Here is an 18597-nt window from a genome sequence, read left to right on the forward strand (position 1 = left end):
AGAACTTCAAAGCTTGTCTTTTAGCTTCATTTTCAAGTTTGAAAAATATAAATGCCATTATGTTTCCGTGTAATGATTTTTGGAATGTCACCCTATAACAGGTACCGACAGGCTGCTGAACAGGAAGAGGTCACCGCTACTAGTCCAAAGAAAACAAAAGCTGAGTCAAAAGGTGCTAAAGCTGCCCGAAGGAAACACGATGATCTGCATAAAGGTGAGTGTGTGGCTGCAGTATGTCACTTAAGGCAGAAATGAGCCTGAGATACAAGCCAAACTTCAGTAAACTACGGTCATAACAAGCTCAAAGGGACCACTAATTGTATTTCATGATAACCGTAGTTCGTATACAGCATACATGCAGCACATGTCCGGGACCAAAAAGAATGGTTGGTTATATGAGTCAGGTTGTTATGAGCGTAGTTTACTGGGTGGCACGGGTGTCCAAGTGGTCTAAGGCGCCGCGATTCGCTGTGCAGAGTTGCGTCCCTTGGGCATGCCAGAAACCTGTGATTGTGGGTTCGAATCCCGGTTCGCCCCGATTATGTTTCTAGGTTTGTCAGCACCATATTCGTGCTCGTGGGTTTCACCGAAGTGGTAAACATCTGAGACCTGCATCACTTGGGGCTTTCCTCCCACATTAAGCTGACAAGCCGTGATATAACTGGAATACTGTTAAAAGCGGCGTTAAACCCAACTCACTCACTCACCCATCCACTGTAGTGTTGATAATATTTTGAGGCTAAGGATGCCATAACATCACTCCAAAATTGTCAAAGACTTTATTGTTTTATCATTGCAAAGCAGTCAAAGAAACTATTCCAAGTTCCTTGCTACCAGTATCCTCCATGTTGTATTTTCTGAGAGACGTAATAACATGTGGGTATCAAATGTTTCCGGTTGAATCCAGGATCACAGAAGGGTCATTGCTATAAACCTTACATTAGAAAGTGCAAGAGGTAAAGGGTTCTTCAATAAATTTGCCACAGACGAATAAGTAAGGATTCCTCTTGTCTACTTACACAGGGGTACAGATTGTTGATGCTGCATCAATAAAACAAGATGTTTATTTTGTTTTTCAGATAGCCATTGTTCTGTGATAGTTCCTCTCTTGAATGCCTTCCTCACTGACAAGTTGCCAGCATTTGTCACAGTGCAGGACCCGTCTCTAGATGTCGTTGCCCTGTTGCGGGTGTTGCATTCTCTCAACAGGCTCTGGGCAACTCTGTTTGAAGTAAGTAACAGCATGTATTGTTGAAGGCTGTTGGTGTGCCCCAAGTATTGATACTGCTGTGTGCTCTATGGTTGACATACTGAAAAAATACCGTGGTGTTTGGTCAAAACTTCATTCTGAAAGGACTATATTTTCTCGCCATCAGTCATGATTCACCTGCCCCAGAAACAAATTCTTTTTCCAACTCAGTTTGGGCTGCTTAAAAATTAAAATATAGTGTGGTTTTAGACTTGCTATCCCTTCTTTTAAAGATTGTATTAGCATCCTAGTCGTTTAAGGTGCCACAATTTTGCTGTACAGAATTGCGTCCCTTGGGAGTGTCGGAAATGTATGATCATGGTTCCAAACATAGATTGTGTGTGTGTCTTACACTGACATGCAGCATCTTGCTCCAACATCAAACTGACAGAAATAACCTTCGAGACAAGTGTTCAGCAAGTGGTCTGTTTCAGGTGTCCTTCTTCCCATCTCCGGTGCTACCAGCATCAGACTTCACCAGCAATAAACTGACAGCGAAGGCCAACCGTCAGCTTCAAGATCCCCTCATCATTATGACAGGCAACCTTCCCAACTGGCTGGGGGAAATAGGCACTGCAGCGTAAGTAGCAACCATACCAACCTTACCAACTCACAACCACCCCTTTGTTTCCTGCATCACTTGGCGGATTAACCATATTCATGTGAAAAAATCAAGTGATCTTAAATATTTGGTAATACAATATCAGGTCCTTTGTTTGTATCCTTGTAGGCCATTCTTGTTCCCCTTTGACACACGGCAACTGCTGTTCTTCGCAACATCGTTTGACCGAGATAGAGCCATGATGCGCCTACAACAGGACAACTCTGGTGACAGCATACAGAACGACAGTGAGAGAGTAGCTCCACGTCTGGATCGCAGGAGAGTAAGTGCTTGCTCACAATTAAGCATGAAAATCAAAGAGTCCGTGTGATTACCCTAATGCACTGGTTTGCATGTCAAAGCCTTGATTGTTTATCAGGCTGTCTCGATAAAGTTGGAAGAATTGTAGTATCAACATGGTAAACAAGTTCACTACTTCTGTTAGTCAATAACCAAATGCTGGAATATGTGCACTAATGTTTAAAATATGATAATGATAGAAAACTATGGGGGGGGGTCAATTTGAATTTAATGGATTGTGTATGTATATGTTTTGTGGTAGTTTTTCCTTTGTATCATATTAACTTTTCTTTGAAGAACAAGATGTGATTTTTTTCAAATTAATATTTTAAAATGCACTAGCAGTTGCAAGTAGATGCTGTTATGCTGTGTTAATGTTATGTTAATGTTATGATGTTGTGTATATTTGCAGCGAATGGTTAGTCGTGTGGACTTGCTCAAGCAGGCTGAAAAAGTCATGGAGGAACTGGGAAACTCAAAAGCTCTGTTGGAAATACATTATGAGAATGAGGTAAGGAGTAGTAGATTCTTGTCTGAGTTTTACTTTGACCAAAGAAAGTGGCTGTCCCGGGATATTTAAAGGATCCTCCAGGAATAGGGGGTACCCATGAAGATCAGGGTTACAACTGGTCTTCAGCAATGCATGCTTGTTGAAAGAGGTGACATAACAGGATCAGGTGGTCAGGCTCGCTGACTTGGTTGATGCATGTCATCATATCCCAATTGCGTAGACCGTTACCGTATATCGCTGTGTATAAGGCGACCCCACGTATAAGACGACCCCCCTGTACAGGCCTTCGAAATCAACCCAAAATCCTATACTTCGTGTATAAGGCGACCTGGAATGAAACACATCACAAGATCTGCCTCGGTGAACCCATCAAATTCCGAGTCGGATTCTTCCGCACAGAGAATGTCCCATGCTGTTGAATCGGTTTTGTAGTCATAGTAATCGTTCAATTCATCCTCGAAATCATCAGGGATGTATGCAACTATTTCTGTTGTGTCGGATCTCCCGGATTCAGTATTTGTGTCGATGGTTCTGGATCCTGGCATGTCAAAGTTCAGGGGAGTTTCGTCCATATTGCCGAGCTGGCTTAAATCGTAGTCTACCTTCTTTCGCTCACGGATCACAAATTGATGGAAAAAACCCACTTTGGTTTCCACTTCAGCAGGAAGTTTCTGTGCAATGTGTGTTTTCTGCCTCAGCGCTAGGTTGTGTCGCCTTAAGAAGCGCGAACACCAGTTTCCCGAAGCCTTGAATGACTTGGGGAGATCCATGTCTTTCCTAGTACGGTAAACATAGAGTGCTCGCTGTCGAATCATCATGCGTGTGACGATGCACGCTGACTGTTGCAACTCTCCGATCCACTGGAAAAGAATATCTTCCAGTGGCTTGTATGGCGTCTCGGATCCTCGTCTGGCCTTCTTCGTCTTTGGCAGCTCCTCAAGAGACGGCTTCGCTGTCCTCCATATCCTTACCATTGATTCATTCACTGAAAACTCACGTGCAGCAGCACTGTTGTTTGTACTTTCAGCATAGGAAACCACCTTAAGCTTGAAAGCAGCGTCGTAGGCGAATCGTTTTCTCTTGGAATTCATGATGAAGAATGTCAAGTCAACGAATAACGAATTATTTATACCCATCCATGGTCTACTCAAATACTCAACCATTCTATAATCCCTTAAATCTACTACACGGCTTCCCTCCGACTATGAAAAGAAACAATGGGTTTGATCTTTGGTGAGATAATGGGAGTAATTTAATCGCCAATTAACTATGTTGTATCTAACTAGGCTTATGTTTGCGTTACATTCAGCGTGTTTATTCAACATTCACTTATACACACCGTCTCCAACAGTTGTTAATACAACTGTAAAAACAACGGGAATTGATTTCAGCTTCACCGGTTATCACATGTTAGGTCACATGTGAAATATGCAAATGCTTACCGGTACTTCCGGCTCTCTACTCACGGATGTTGATTGTTTTACCGTGTCAGCTGGCTTGACATTCTGCATCGAGGCGAGGGTCATTTCGACTTTATTTGCAGAAAATATTCAACTTTATTCAAGGAAAACAGATACAAATCATGTTTATGTATGGAAATAGTTATTTGAACAGTTATTTAGGACGAAATGCGAAGTTTTATTGTCAAATGCTGGGCTGGCTATCGAACGCTGGTCGACATCGCCAGTGGAAGCTGAAAGTGACACACCTGGAAAAAAACGTGAGATCTTCGACTCCGTGTATAAGACGACCCCCCTCCTTAACCCCCTCATTTTAGGTACGAAAAACTCGCCTTATACACAGCGATATACGGTACTCATGATAACCATCACTGGATTGTCTGGACTTGACTGGATTATTTGCAGACCTGGAATATTGATGAGTGCTGCATTAAACAACAACCCGACACACAAATATGAGGGTCCTGTAAAGTAATGAAATACTGTACTGTACTGTATATTTTCATAATTGCTTCGAATACAGGACCATTTTATTTCTTTTCCAAAATGTATTGTCACTTGAGCATAATTTAACTCTCAATTGATTTGACAGTCGTAGGCATGGATATTTGCTAAGCCATTCACTGTGAAATCTCTGAGGTGTTTTTTTTCTAACAATTCCAGTGTCTTCACTAGTTGTGGACGTAGTTGTATCGGTTTAGTCAGATGACATGCTTGATAATCAAGGACGACCATCAGTATTCTCATCAATCTAAAGCCTTACCATTTATCCTGCTGTCTACATGACTTCATGATCAATACAGGCAACCTATCATTTATCTTTGTGACTTGTTCGGTTGACCATTGCACTGTTCCTTTTGTTCCCAGGTGGGTACAGGCCTTGGTCCTACGTTAGAGTTCTATGCGTTGGTGTCCCGGGACTTCCAGAGGAGTGACCTGGACATGTGGAGGGGTGAAGCTGTGAAGGCAGCCAACCCATCAGGTAAGGCTATTCCTTCATACTTTCTGGGTGACCCAGTTGTCCAAGGTCCCCAGTTGACTGTGCAGAGTTTCATCCCTTAGGCAGGCCAGAAACCTAGGATACTGGGTTTGAATCCCAGTTAGCCCTGATTATGCTTCTAGGTTTCTCAGCACCATACCCATGCACTTGAGTTTCACCAAGTACATGTTAGACCTGCATCACTTGGGGCTTATCGCCCTGTGATATAACTGAAATACTGTTTTAAGCAGTGTTACCGTATTCGACGTAATAAGCGCCCACTGCGATATTTGCTAATATATTGGCTAGTGAACAATCCCAATTAGCACCTCTTCCGATTGATTGATCAATGTGCACAAGACTTATTTATTCGCATATAATACGCACTCGTTTGTTATATGCACCCTGAGTTATGGGCAATTAAATTCTGGAAACATATATCTGTCGTATATAAACATTTCAGGCTGTCAGCATAAACCAGGAAATTTATCTTTCAAATCTTTTTTTTTTTTCCACCAAAATAATATTCCAATAAGAGCCCTTTATTTCTAATTTTGAGAGCGCCCTGGGCCCTTATTACGTCGAATTCGGTATTCCAAACTCACTCACTCATATTTTCCACTTTTACTTTTCATGAAAAGCAGTTCAGTTTTTTATCCAACAATAACCTTGCTTAGGATTCATCTTTTAACCAGTTGTTTATAAAACAATTCCAGACCCAGAAAACAAGATTGCCTACATGCACTCATCATGCGGCTTGTTTCCGGCCCCTCTGGCCAGAAACACCAAAGCTGCAGCTGTCAACAAAGTCAAGTCAAAGTACAAGTTCCTCGGCAAATTCCTCGCCAAAGCTCTCATGGATTCAAGAATGGTAAGTCGAGAAATTCTTCCTGTACAAAATTCATTGGTTGGTTGTTTTCAATTTTTCTTTAATTACAAAAAAGATCAGGTTGTTAGGCTCTTTGACTTGGCTGATTGCATGTCATTTTAAGCCATTGGTGGGAATCATTGCTGTTTGTTTTCAGTGAAGGGTTTGCTTGATCTAGACACAATTATTTACAGTCAGTAATGATAATTTTAACATGTTTACTTAGTCATTCAAGAAAGTACACTGAATTATCTCAAATGTTTGGCAAGACGGCATCCTTCTCAGTATGTATTGGAAAGTCAGTTGTTTCTTTGGATAGTAGATTGACAACTGATTATGATTCAAAACATTATGCCTGCAGCAGTGATCAATACAACACTTCAGGTGAAGACCTGGGTTAGAATTAATTTTCAGCAGGTTTGACAGGATTGAGTATTCTAACTTTGTTGATCCTTATCATCATGGCCGTGAAGGTCCGGGGAACAACAGGTCTTCAGCAACCCATGCTTGCCGTAAGAGGCGAATTTGCTTGTCGTAAGAGGCGACTAACAGGATAGGATGGTCAGGTTCGTTGACTTGGTTGATACATGTCATCATATCCCAATTGCGTGGATCGATGCTCATGATATTAATCACTTAATTGTCTGGTCCAGACTTTATTATTTACAGACTTCGGTCATATAGTTGGAATATTGCTGAGTGCTGCATTAGAAACAAACTAACAAATCCTAGTATTAGACGTACTACCATCATCATTGATCAAAACTGTGCATGCCCTCAAATAAGTAGGGGGGTCGAGTCGTCTAAGGGGCTGCTGGATTGTCTGGTCCGGACTCAATTATTTTCAGACCGCCGTCATATAGCTGGAATATTGCTGAGTGCGGCGTTTAACAACAAACAAACAAAAACAACACCTTATCATTGTACCTCAATTGCATACTCGATGCTCATGATGTCAATCACTGGATTGTCTGGTCCAGACTTAATTAATTTCAGACCGCACCGACCATATTGTTGAAAGCGGCGTCAAACACACAAACAACACAACATTAATAGCCACCGGTTTGCCTCCCTTGTTGACATTACATAATCACTAAGTGCTAATCACAGTGTCAACTGGCTTGTGTTTCCAGGTGGATCTGCCACTGAGTCCCGTGTTCTACAAGTGGTTGTTGGGGCAAGAACACAGCGTCACGTCTGCCGACCTGCAACACATAGACCCTGTTGTCGCTAAATCTTTCCGCCAACTTGAAGATATTGTACACCAGAAAAAGAGAATCTTAAGTGACAAGTCACATGTGAGTCTCATGACACAAATAATAGAGCATCTTCGATTATCTCATGTATTAAATCTCCATGCTTATGATAAATACCCGGTACCCTTTGCCACCGTAGCTTTGTTTTTGGAAGTAACCATGGAAACATCACCACCTTCATCACTCCTAGGAGTGATGGGGTGGCCTCGTGGTAAATAAGTTAACCAAAGGCCTCATGGGAGTAGTTGATTGGATGCCAATTGTTATCGTTGTCGTTGCAAGTCTAAGTTATAGTAGGGAATGGGTACAGGGTTCCAGATAATGTTTTTAGACATTGAGTATTTACTCACAAGTTAAGAGAGCGATACAATATGATAAGACTTTATTATCCCAGGGGGTAATTCATATTTCACAGTTGATTAGCACCATTTCAACTGTGCATGTCGCCAGAGAACAGTGCCACCTATCTCAGTAAAGTTGTCATTCACATTAGGTATTGATAGTTTTCTTTAGGTATACAATTTATTTTTACCCGTTTGGGTCCATCTGTTAGGTATTTTTCCCCTCATGAGTAGACATTTTGTAATTATTCTGCTTACAAGCAGTTTCAGGTGACTTCTAATTTTTACTCTTTGAGTAACGTCGCATAAACTCACAGCGTGATATAGTCAAACACTGTTGTTCACACATGCACATCATTATATAATAATCTTTAACACAACATTAAACCCCATTTCGCCTCACCCTTGTACGAGAAACATATTCATTATTAGATATGACCCTTGCTTGGTAATTTCTGGCAGGATACTTTTCATTAGATTCAACTAAAATGGATCTGGTAGTCAGGCAAAGTGAGACTCAATTATTTAAAGGCTGCTTTGATACAGCTGAAGTATTGCTGAATAGGATTAAGTAACAAGTCACTCACTCATTCAGGAAAATAGATTGTTCCCAAATTTGAAACGTTGAAGCCTGATCTTGTGTGTGTGCTGTAGACTGAAGAGTCTCGTCAGCTGGCTCTGGACAGTCTGACCCTGGATGGGTGTAGTATAGAGGACCTGGACCTCACCTTCACACTCCCTGGCTACAACACTATAGAGCTGAAGAAGGGTGGCAAGGATGTGCCAGTCTCACTCGACAATCTCGAGGACTACTTACAGGTACGTCTTCGTTATAATCGCCTGTCTTGCCGGTAGGAGTAGGTTTATACTGTTTCATTCTTTTAATATATTTTGTTCGTGCCATTGTATGAGTCATAGTTGTTTGGGGGCTGGTTGGTTTTTAGGGAGCTTTTGGGGGGTTTGTTCTGTTGGGTTGGGTTTTTTTAAGGGTGGGGGTTTGTGTTTGGGTTAGCGTAAGTATGACAGCCGTCTGCATAGTCAGTACTGTAGAAATGCACATCTTGCTATTTTGGGTGAATCTTGTAACTGTTATTGACCTTTATTTAAGACATAAGCGAAGAGGGGGAATTGTTTATCATACAATAAAACTCTGCAGGGAGGGTAAACCATGCGGGGTGCAGATTATTGTACGATAAACAATGACAAGGAAGTCGTTGATTTCTTATTTGAGATATCAACATTATTTACAACATAGCTGAATACAGTCTGTTTAAGCAATGTCAGACAAGTCCATTCTATGTACAGGTAGGGAGGGGTCAGTTTGGTATTTCCTGAATATTCTCGCGGCGATTATGTGTACCTTTTCTCCCCAAACCGATTACCATATGTCACCTATTCTTGAATGCGTTTGTTCGGCCATTACGTTTATCTGCGCTAAGGGGGACAACTCTTTACCTCTCAAAAATAACATCGTCCAATTTATAGCTTAATGGAGTTGCAAGCATTTTTCGTAATGTCTTCTTGATAGCACAATGATTTATATAGAGGATTCATCACAAGTGTTTTTTAATATGGGAAATATCAACCGAGTCTTAGTTAATTCCAAATTAAGGAATAATTGCATTAAACATTAACATCAGCAACTTGTCGAAATCTTACGTATAGATCGTGCGTAGTGATACATGTGTTCCATAGCCATGTATACCAAAATAAACAATTCGCTGAGAAAAAAAGTTCCTCGGATTATTTTAAACAAAATACTTGAACAGACTTTTGCAGAATAATTGAAACTTTAATAATGGTAACAACAACGATTCTGTGTAATCTGATTATATCTCTGGTGTAACTTCACTTATAATATATAGTTTCAAATCAAACCGCTCCCTCTTCCGGTTATCTAATTTCCATATCTAATTTGCATACTTATGTCATTGGGGTATGACATACATGTTTTTATGTCATAAGCTTATGTCATCGATAAATGCTTAAGTTAAATGATAATGTGAAATATAACATAGCTAAGCGATAAACTGCTGAGAAGAATGAAGAACATAGCGTAGTTTACTAATAAACTACAATGTTCTATTATGACGTCATTTCTGGAGATTCAAACATGCACTTGCAACTTGATGAAGTTGTCGTGTTTAGTTAGTTGTTTAGATGTAGCTGGACAGCGCAGATGAACGCAGTGGCAGAACAATCGCACCCGAAAGTGGAAGAGATATGACAATCGGTATTTGGAGAAATGGTTCTGATAATCGACATGAAAATTGTAAGAATACCAAACTAAACCCCTGTGTACATAAAATGGAGTTGTCCGACATAACCGAGGTTGGAGTGTATTCAGGGAGTTATCAATATTTTAAAATCGGTAAATGTTTTTAAAGCTTGAACATTTTAATTAAATCCTTAAAAAGGCTAAACCAAATGTTGATATCTTATATAAGAAATAAACGACCCGTGGTCGTTGTTTATCGTACAATAATACACTGAAGGGAGAATAAGGGGCTGCGTAAATAAACCACGCCTCTTTCTTCATTGTTCTTTGCATTTATTGTGGAGCTCTTACATAAGCATATAACAGGAATAGATGATATAAAGGATCTAAAACAATAAAGTGAATTGTGAATTTATTATAATGCATGTGTTTGATGTCAGGGATGTTTATAATTTCCTGAACCTCATATATTTCAACACGTCTGTAATGTATGATTGTTTCCCTGTACAGCTGGTGACACACTGGAGTATTGTGGAAGGTGTGTCTCGCCAGTTCGATGCATTCCGGGAGGGATTTGAATCTGTGTTCCCTCTGTCTTCACTGCAGTGCTTCTACCCAGAAGAGGTGGGTGCAGACTTGTTTCCTTTCCTTCTCAAAACTACCCGTGACGATCTGAGCAGAAAGGTCTTCAGCAGCCCATGCTTGCCGTAGAAGGCGACTGTGTTTGTCGTAAGAGGCAACTCACGGGATCGGGTGGTCAGGCTCACTGACTTGGTTGATGCGTGTCATCAATCCCAATTGCGTGGATCGATGCTCATGATGTCAATCACTGGATTGTCTGATCGAGACTCGATTATTTTCAGACCACCGTCATATAGCTGGAATATTGCTGTGTGCGGCGTTAAACAACAAACCAACCAACCAACCAATCATGTTCAAAAATCGGTTTCAAAATGTTATAAAGGCTATTAAAGGCCTTCAAAAATTGTCTCTCTTGGGGGGTTACAATAGATGATCTGTCTGGTGGTGTATTTTCCCAGGTGGCGTTGGTCGTTGTTCATGCCGTCAGACACTGTTTTGTCTGACCAACACTCATGTACGAATTGGACACCTTAAATGGCTGAAATATTAGTAACTGGGGCATTGATTAACATTTGCTTATATTTGAATGTTCTGGTAACTCAACAACCACAATCTTCAGATCATGCATTTACACTCAACCAAGGTCGAAGAAAGGGGCTGCCTGTAATATAGGTATTAAGTTGTCACTTCAGATATCTGTATTTTTAACCCTACACACAACCGTGTCGACCTTGGTATCACATTGCTCTGTCATTTTGCTGGAGAAACAAATGGTCTTTAGACAGTTTCATGTTTCAGCATCTTTTGATAATATATTCTTCTTTGTCATTACTAAATTGAAAGACATATTTGTACAATTTGGATTAAAATCAGTCAATGGCCTAATACCTGAACCGATCTGGAACGCAGTATTTTCGTTCATAAATTACACTTCATAGCATCCATGCTTGTCCTGCAAGGACTGGGGGATCAGGCTTCCTGACTTGGATGACTTGGTCTTCCCCAACCCATGCTCGTCATAAGAGGCGACTATCAGGATCAGGCTCGCTGACTTGGTTGGTGGATGTCATCGTAGATCGATGCTCATGGTGTCAATCACTGGATTGTCTGGTCCAGACTCAATCATTTATAGGCCACTGTCATATAACTGGAATACTGCAGATACACAGATCTAGACCAGGTTACATGGCAATGCTTGTAGGCAAGACAAGACGTTCAACAGTTAGTTGGTCTGACACAGCTCTCATGTTGTGATCCTTGTTTCAGCTGGAGCAGTTGTTCTGTGGGAGCGGGAGTGAGCTGTGGGACATGAAGATGCTGATGGAATGCTGCCGCCCAGACCATGGCTACACACACGACAGTCGGGCAGTCAAGTTCCTCTTCCAGGTGCTCAGTGCTTACACCCCGGACGAGCAGAGAGACTTTCTTCAGTTTGTCACAGGCTCACCAAAACTACCTGTAGGAGGTCAGTAACAGTGGTCATTCTTCTTGAGAATTAAAGGAGGGAGGGGTAGGGCGGGCAGACCGTCAAGGCACCATAATTCACTGAGAAGAGTTGCATCCATTAGCCACACCAGGTTCTTATGATCATTGGTTCAGTCCTATAACTGCCCTGCCATGTTATTTTTGGTTTGTCAGCTCCATACCTGTGTTAGTTGGTTTAAGTGTGATCTACATCACTGATATCTCCAAGGAGATATTGGTTGATCTCACTCAAGCATTGTCTCCTGTGGAAACCCCAATTTTTTATGAAAAAATTATTTATTTACTTAAAATATTGGTAGCTGGAGCATAAGCTGAAGCATTATTACATAACCTACTCATCAGTGTTAAAAATTGGCACTAGTCCTGTAGTCCTTGCCAAACTGTCCAATAGTTAAGGTATCATAAGGACTAGTAGAAAATTGCCATTTTTAAGGGTTTCATGGGTACAATGTGTGAAGCCCATTTCTGGTGTCCCCCGCCATGATATTGCTGGAATATTGCTAAAAGCGGCGTAAAACCATACTCACTCACTCACTTTAAGGGTTTCGCTATATGTTATAATTATAAGGACTAGTGGACTAAAAATGTTAGTTTCTACCGCTGCTCATTCAACCAAATATTGTCTTGCAGGATTCCGAAGTCTTTCCCCACCTCTGACCATAGTGAGAAAATCCTTCGAGTCCAATGAATGCCCTGACAATTTCCTACCATCTGTGATGACGTGTGTCAACTACCTGAAGCTCCCGGACTACTCGACCGTGGAGAACATGCGGGACAGGCTGAGTGTGGCTGCCAGAGAAGGACAGCTCTCCTTCCATTTATCATGAGCTGTCAGGAGCCACACCAATACTTTGTGGGCATTTCCCTAGGACAAAGAGTTGTGTCAAATCAAACAGGCTGATTATGATGAAGCAAAATAATATTTGTGACTGGAATGATATTTTGTTTATGGACTTGAATGATGGAGTGTTGAACAGACTGAGGTCACAGTGTTTGGTGTAGGATGTTCCTACAGACACCTTCCCCTAAGTTGCCAAAGGGAAACACATGAAGTGGTGACAAGGGGTCACATGTGAAAATATTTGCATACTGATAAAATCTGTGAATTTCTTCAGACCAAAATGGGGGTCAAGGATACAATTCAAAGTCAGACAAGTCATGCCCATTACTGTGTTTTCAAGGTAATGACTTCTTGATCAGCGATACATTCAAGGAGAGAAGCTGGCATTTAACAGCAAGGATGCATCTAATGGGAGTTCAAGGCTACGATATGGTGATACAACAGAGTCTACATAATGTAAAACTACAGTTTGATAAATTAAGCTGTGACATGATTTGCAGTGACAAGCCAATACAACAGTGTACCTATACTATTGAAGTACCTGTACACTGTAATGCAAGGTGTTTGTGTATGCGGCTCATGCAAGCATCCTCTATGTACCTGCACAACCTGGACAGGCTCACCTTGAACATTTGGCATTTAATTTGTATCTCATTTCTTGTTTTATACAGATGACTATTCCTTATTTCTGATTGTGTTGTTATGTGTTTGATATGGTATGTAGAGCAGGATCTGCTCGGTGTACATAAATACATGTGATATAATCATAAGAGCTTCATATGGCTGTAACAGTCCTAGAGGGTCCACACGGACAACAAGACACCCATTTCGCATATGAGCTCCACTGGACAACAATATTATAATGATGTTCATCATGCATAAATGCTTCAACTGCAACCTGCCTGTGTGGCTGTCATCGTCATAGCATCTTAAAACAAGGGGTGTGGAGTACCAGCTGTTTCCGTTAGCAATAGCAGACTAGCCTAGCTTTATGAGAATCATGGGACTGTTTCAAAGGACATAGAAGGGAAACACAAGTAGCTGCCTATTTTTGACAAAGTTGATTCATGTCTCTGTCCACATGTACTGCTATGGCTGCTTTACGCTGTCCTGTGTCCCATCCAATATGTCTCTTTGCTGATTTAGCAGAATTCTGCATTTAAGTTTCCCGGACTTGTTGGAAATTGTCCTTAAAATTGGTATTTGACAATTCCTAGTTGACGCCCACAAGGGTACAATGTGTGAAGTCTATCATTGGTGTCCTGCCTTGATGCAATCAAAAATACAAGTGGCTTCAACACAGACTCATGGATTCAGTCAATCATTCCCTTCCTGTTAAATAAGCTATCCATAGTCTAAATATATTTTGTTCCGTTTGATACTTCGGATATGACAGTGTGGTTAAAGAAAGAACAAAAATACCTACATATGGAATAGACACACCCAAGCCACAAGTCATTAAACCATCAATGAAAAATTAAGTTGGATTTCTCACCCAAGTGAAAAGTTTTCAATTTCCACACCCCTGACACTATTTTGTGCTTGTTCTACAAATATTGGGGAACTACATCGTTCTAGAAATGTATCTGTGTAAGTTTGTCCCAGCAAACTTCCATTAGTGCCACTCTGATGAATATAAGTCTCATTTTATTCCTCTTTATGCTATTGTAAGTTCATGATATTTTCACTATGTTTGATCAGTAGATCTGTATGAAAGGGTTATAGGTTTGCAATACCACAACTTGCGAAGTCTCTTTTACAGCAAATGCAAAATGATAAGCAGAGGATATTGAATTGCATTTACAAAAATAGTACTAAGTTTGGCATCTCAAAAAAGCATGAATATTATAGTATACAAATATCATTAAATGCACATTCAGAATGTGTAGAAATTTAATCATTACGCCTCATCTCGAACACTTGTATGCAAACAGGCATATTATTCATCAATGTAACACAAATTTGATGAAGAGAAATTTGTATTCTATCCATATATGATTATGTTGATGTTATGTCTCATTATCTTTGCAATATGCCACAGCTATCCTTACAATGATTAATTGATCTGATATTGTATCCTTTCTTATGTTAAACCAAAGACTTGCTACATTTATTTAGTAATGGAGAGGCACGGGTGGCTCAGTCGTTTAAGGCACCGCGATTCGCTGTGCAGAGTTGCGTCCCTTGGGCACGCCAGAAACCTATGATTGTGGGTTCGAATCCCAGTTCGCCCCGATTATGACCTAGGTTTGTCAGCACCATACCCGTGCTCGTGGGTTTCAGCGAAGTGGTAAACGTCTGAGACCTGCATCACTTCGGGCTTTCCTCCCACATTAAGCTGACACGCCGTGATATAACTGGAATACTGTCAAAAGCGGCGTTAAACCCAACTCACTCACTCACTCACTATTTAGTAATGGTAACATGAGAACGCTGTCATTGGTTATTTTGAAGTCATGGATCCCTCACAAAGGTAAGCTTACAATTCCAAGATGTATTCAATTCTTGACATGAGGCTCCCTTTCCACAAAGAAAAATTAGTGCTTAATAAATCTAACTCCTTTTCTTTAGCACAAACTTACCACAGTTTGAGCTGGGGCTGGCACCATACACCAACTGTGCGATCCGATATGTTTCACGTGACCTTGCTCACGATCTGATACGTATCGCGATACTTGCATGTGCACGTATGTGTGGTGCATACACCATCTTTTTCATAGACAGGATTGCCTAATACCTGGCACACTAATCATTAACAGTTGGCAGTGTCAGGTATGGCGAAATGGATGAAAACTTTCAGAAGTAAAAAATCGCAATTCACTGATGCATGGATGTATCATCCCACCACTAGTTGAAGCCCAAGTTATGACTGCAGTACATGTAATACACTTTCAAGATGGTAATCTTTATTTCATTTAATTGCACCCAACGTTGTGTTTACATTAGAATTAAGGACATGGTACAGGCTAAGGGATCATGTTTCTTTTCAGCTGGGTCAATGTTAACTGATTGTTTAGCATCGTAGTCATTGTTTGTAATTAAAGGTGGTTTTGAGATTGGCTGCTCTGGTATTTGAATTTTGGGGCCCTCTGAATCTGACTTTATACGTTGGGGTTATGACAAGGTCCCCTTGGCTTTTTGCTCATTTTACAACACAGATAGTGTAGGGTATTGGTCATTCCTGTATTTGTGACATACTGAAAACTGGTCTGGAGGTCTGCTGTACTAGAAATGATTCTGTTGGTGTTTCTATGATAGTGTAATAGTTATAAAAAGTCACAGTATGGTTCCATGTTAATATGCAACAAGGGAACAAGTCATTAAACAGTACTGAATATCACTGTTCTTGTGACAGCTTTTTTTCAATCCAGAAACATGTGTTTTACAATAAAGTTACTGTCCAAAGTTTTATATGAACTACTTATCTGAAACTATCTGCCCACATGCAGATTTCCAAAACATGTCATGCGTTGTGTTTGATTTAGATGTATGCAAGACTATCTTTTCCGGGATTTAGAGGACATACCTCGAAATAATTGGAACTTTCTTAACACTTGCAGAGCCTCTAGAGATTCATGTTTGCAAGTACCTGAAGTATCCATGGCATGAATTATTCCAAATATTTACAGAAGCTCCATAAATTCCACCTTCACACTGAACAGAAATGATTCAACTATTTTACTAGCAATCATTTGGGAATTCTCTTTTCCATGGTAAAAAGATTACTGTTGGAATGTCTGACTCTCACAATGATGTTATGCATATCAGTAAAAAACAAATATTCCCATTCATCCATCCCAATGACTCCAGTGTCTCTGTATATATAATCTGAAACTCAATGACATGGGAAAGTGACCTCACTTCAGTGACTTCTTCCTTGAGCAAAGCTATGGCCAACTGTTTGTCTACATATATTATCTGAATCTGATTGCTGAGTACTTGAAGCATGTTTATATTCCTAATGTTATCATCTCGGCTGAAGCACAGTGGAGCCTTGTCAATTGAAAGTCTTGAGTTTGGCCAATATCGATTATAAGACTTATTTATTAACTTAAAATTACCTGAAGTTCTTGGAGCAACAATTTCCAGATTGACAAGGTTTCACTGTGATTGAGATCAGTTTGTTAGTGTTCATCATGAAAATAAATTCTATCTGTGGTATATAGAAACATGTCAGTTGTTAGTTTGCCTGATTCCTTGACCAAATCACTTGATGTTTGAAGATGAAGTAGCCTTACTGTTAATGATGGTATTCTGATGGAATAGCTTGGGCTTAACACATCAATAAACTGGACTTTATAAAGAGAATGTGTTTGTGTAATTGACTGTTGACAGCTGATGTGACACAGGCAGAAATAGAACACATAGTGAAAAGCCCATTCTACCAAATATTCGGTTCTACCCTTGGAAATGTTTTATCTCGAAAGCAATGAGATATTGTAAAGATAGGGTAACTTGAATCCTACCGGAACCTAGTTTCACCAGTATTCTAATGAAGTAATGCAATTGTCTGCATTTCACATTTCATCACTGGTGCATGAGACTGAACTGGCATATTTGATAACAAAATCTTGGTTTGGCATGAGAGAGTTGTTCTGTTGTGATGTAGAGAATGGTCAAGGAATGTGGGTGTAGGTAGCTTATGTTGACACTGCAAAGACCTGTGTCAGTTGCAGCTGACCATAGGTGTGCACTGTGTTCATGTTACTTGTCTCTTCAACACAGGATACCGAGAAAGTCTGAGTGAAAATTTGAGTGTTCTATTCTTTGATATTTGCCAAATTATGATTTATATGAAAGGCTAAAGAGAATAAATGATATTTATTATATTACAGTACATGTTTCTGTGTTGTTTTTGTTCGTCATGAATAACCATTACCTCCACCAGGAGAGACATACAGTGAAGTTTTCTTCTTTCAAACTTGGTGTTGTCATGGAGAAACTTGGAGACAGGGTTGACAGGGCAGTGTGAACCATCAAAGAAACGCAAATCTCTGACATTATGAAAATTTACACAAGGGAGGTTGTTGGTCAAAACTGACTGAAGAAGTGTAGCATTAAGTCAGTTACCCAATTTCGTGTTGAGAGAACCACTGACACCGAGCACTCAAACGACTCTTTGGCTTGAGTAACTGTTGCTCCTGGAAATCGAAGTGCAGGAACTGCCCCTGGCGGTGAGGACAATAAAATGCCCCAGTCATTCAGAATAGTGACTCGACAATGATGCCAAGACTTTCCAAACAACAACGAGAACTAGCCGTCGGACGTTTACCAATGGTCAGATCTTACAGCCAAACAGCTTCATATCCATGCCTTGGTCAGCAATGAGTCTTAATTATCCCCCGCAAGACGTCCGTCCGTGTCGTTTCCGGATCATGAACCTGTTTCACAAAGCGATCTTTGTGCTAAGTTGGTCTAATTCCCGTACTTTATCAGAGGCTTATGTTCAACGTAGCACTAAGATCGCTTTGTGGAACAGGGCCCAGGTCTTGAAAACCGTACAATATTTCTTCATCAAACTTTGCACACAGATAGTTCGAGTAGTAAATTGATCCCCTTTGACTGATTGGATTTTTTTTCGAAAAGTATTTTTCGAGCTTCCACGGCAACAACTTTGATATGAAAATGGTGCTATTGCTCGTTTCCGGAGTAGATCTCGAAAACCTTACAATATTTCTTCGCCAAACTTGGCACATAGATAGGTCGAGAAGTGAACTGGTGCCTTCTGATAGTACGGGATTTTTTAAGCAAATATTTTCGAGTTTCCATTGCATATATTTACTCACAAGTATTTTCTATTGTGGGGGATATTGATCAATTTGTCTTACGACAAGCAAGAGAGTAGTGGGTGTCTAAATCGGTTCCCAACGGGTCTTTTCTTTCATAGGCACGTCAAGAATTTGTCA

The 18597-nt window shown here is 40.4% G+C and overlaps 1 protein-coding gene across 8 annotated transcripts in view; it reads left to right on the forward strand.

The window, feature by feature from the left end:
* The window catches only part of LOC124139539 (E3 ubiquitin-protein ligase TRIP12-like), a 91518-nt gene extending 73993 nt beyond the window's left edge, over window positions 1-17525 (forward strand). For all 8 annotated transcript variants that reach the window (XM_048391017.1, XM_048391019.1, XM_048391018.1 and 5 more), the window contains 12 exons: window positions 102-214; window positions 1080-1231; window positions 1684-1829; window positions 1980-2133; window positions 2563-2661; window positions 4989-5103; window positions 5817-5971; window positions 7102-7266; window positions 8220-8384; window positions 10294-10407; window positions 11632-11830; window positions 12481-17525. In XM_048391017.1, the coding sequence (XP_048246974.1) occupies window positions 102-214; window positions 1080-1231; window positions 1684-1829; window positions 1980-2133; window positions 2563-2661; window positions 4989-5103; window positions 5817-5971; window positions 7102-7266; window positions 8220-8384; window positions 10294-10407; window positions 11632-11830; window positions 12481-12677 (1774 nt within the window). In that variant the 3' untranslated portion in view covers window positions 12678-17525. The remainder of the gene's footprint in view (window positions 1-101; window positions 215-1079; window positions 1232-1683; window positions 1830-1979; window positions 2134-2562; window positions 2662-4988; window positions 5104-5816; window positions 5972-7101; window positions 7267-8219; window positions 8385-10293; window positions 10408-11631; window positions 11831-12480) is intronic.
* Window positions 17526-18597: the final 1072 nt, after the last annotated feature.

Source organism: Haliotis rufescens, unplaced genomic scaffold (genome assembly GCF_023055435.1).
Source record: "Haliotis rufescens isolate VD_foot unplaced genomic scaffold, xgHalRufe1.0.p SCAF_9, whole genome shotgun sequence".
Lineage (NCBI taxonomy): Eukaryota > Metazoa > Mollusca > Gastropoda > Lepetellida > Haliotidae > Haliotis > Haliotis rufescens.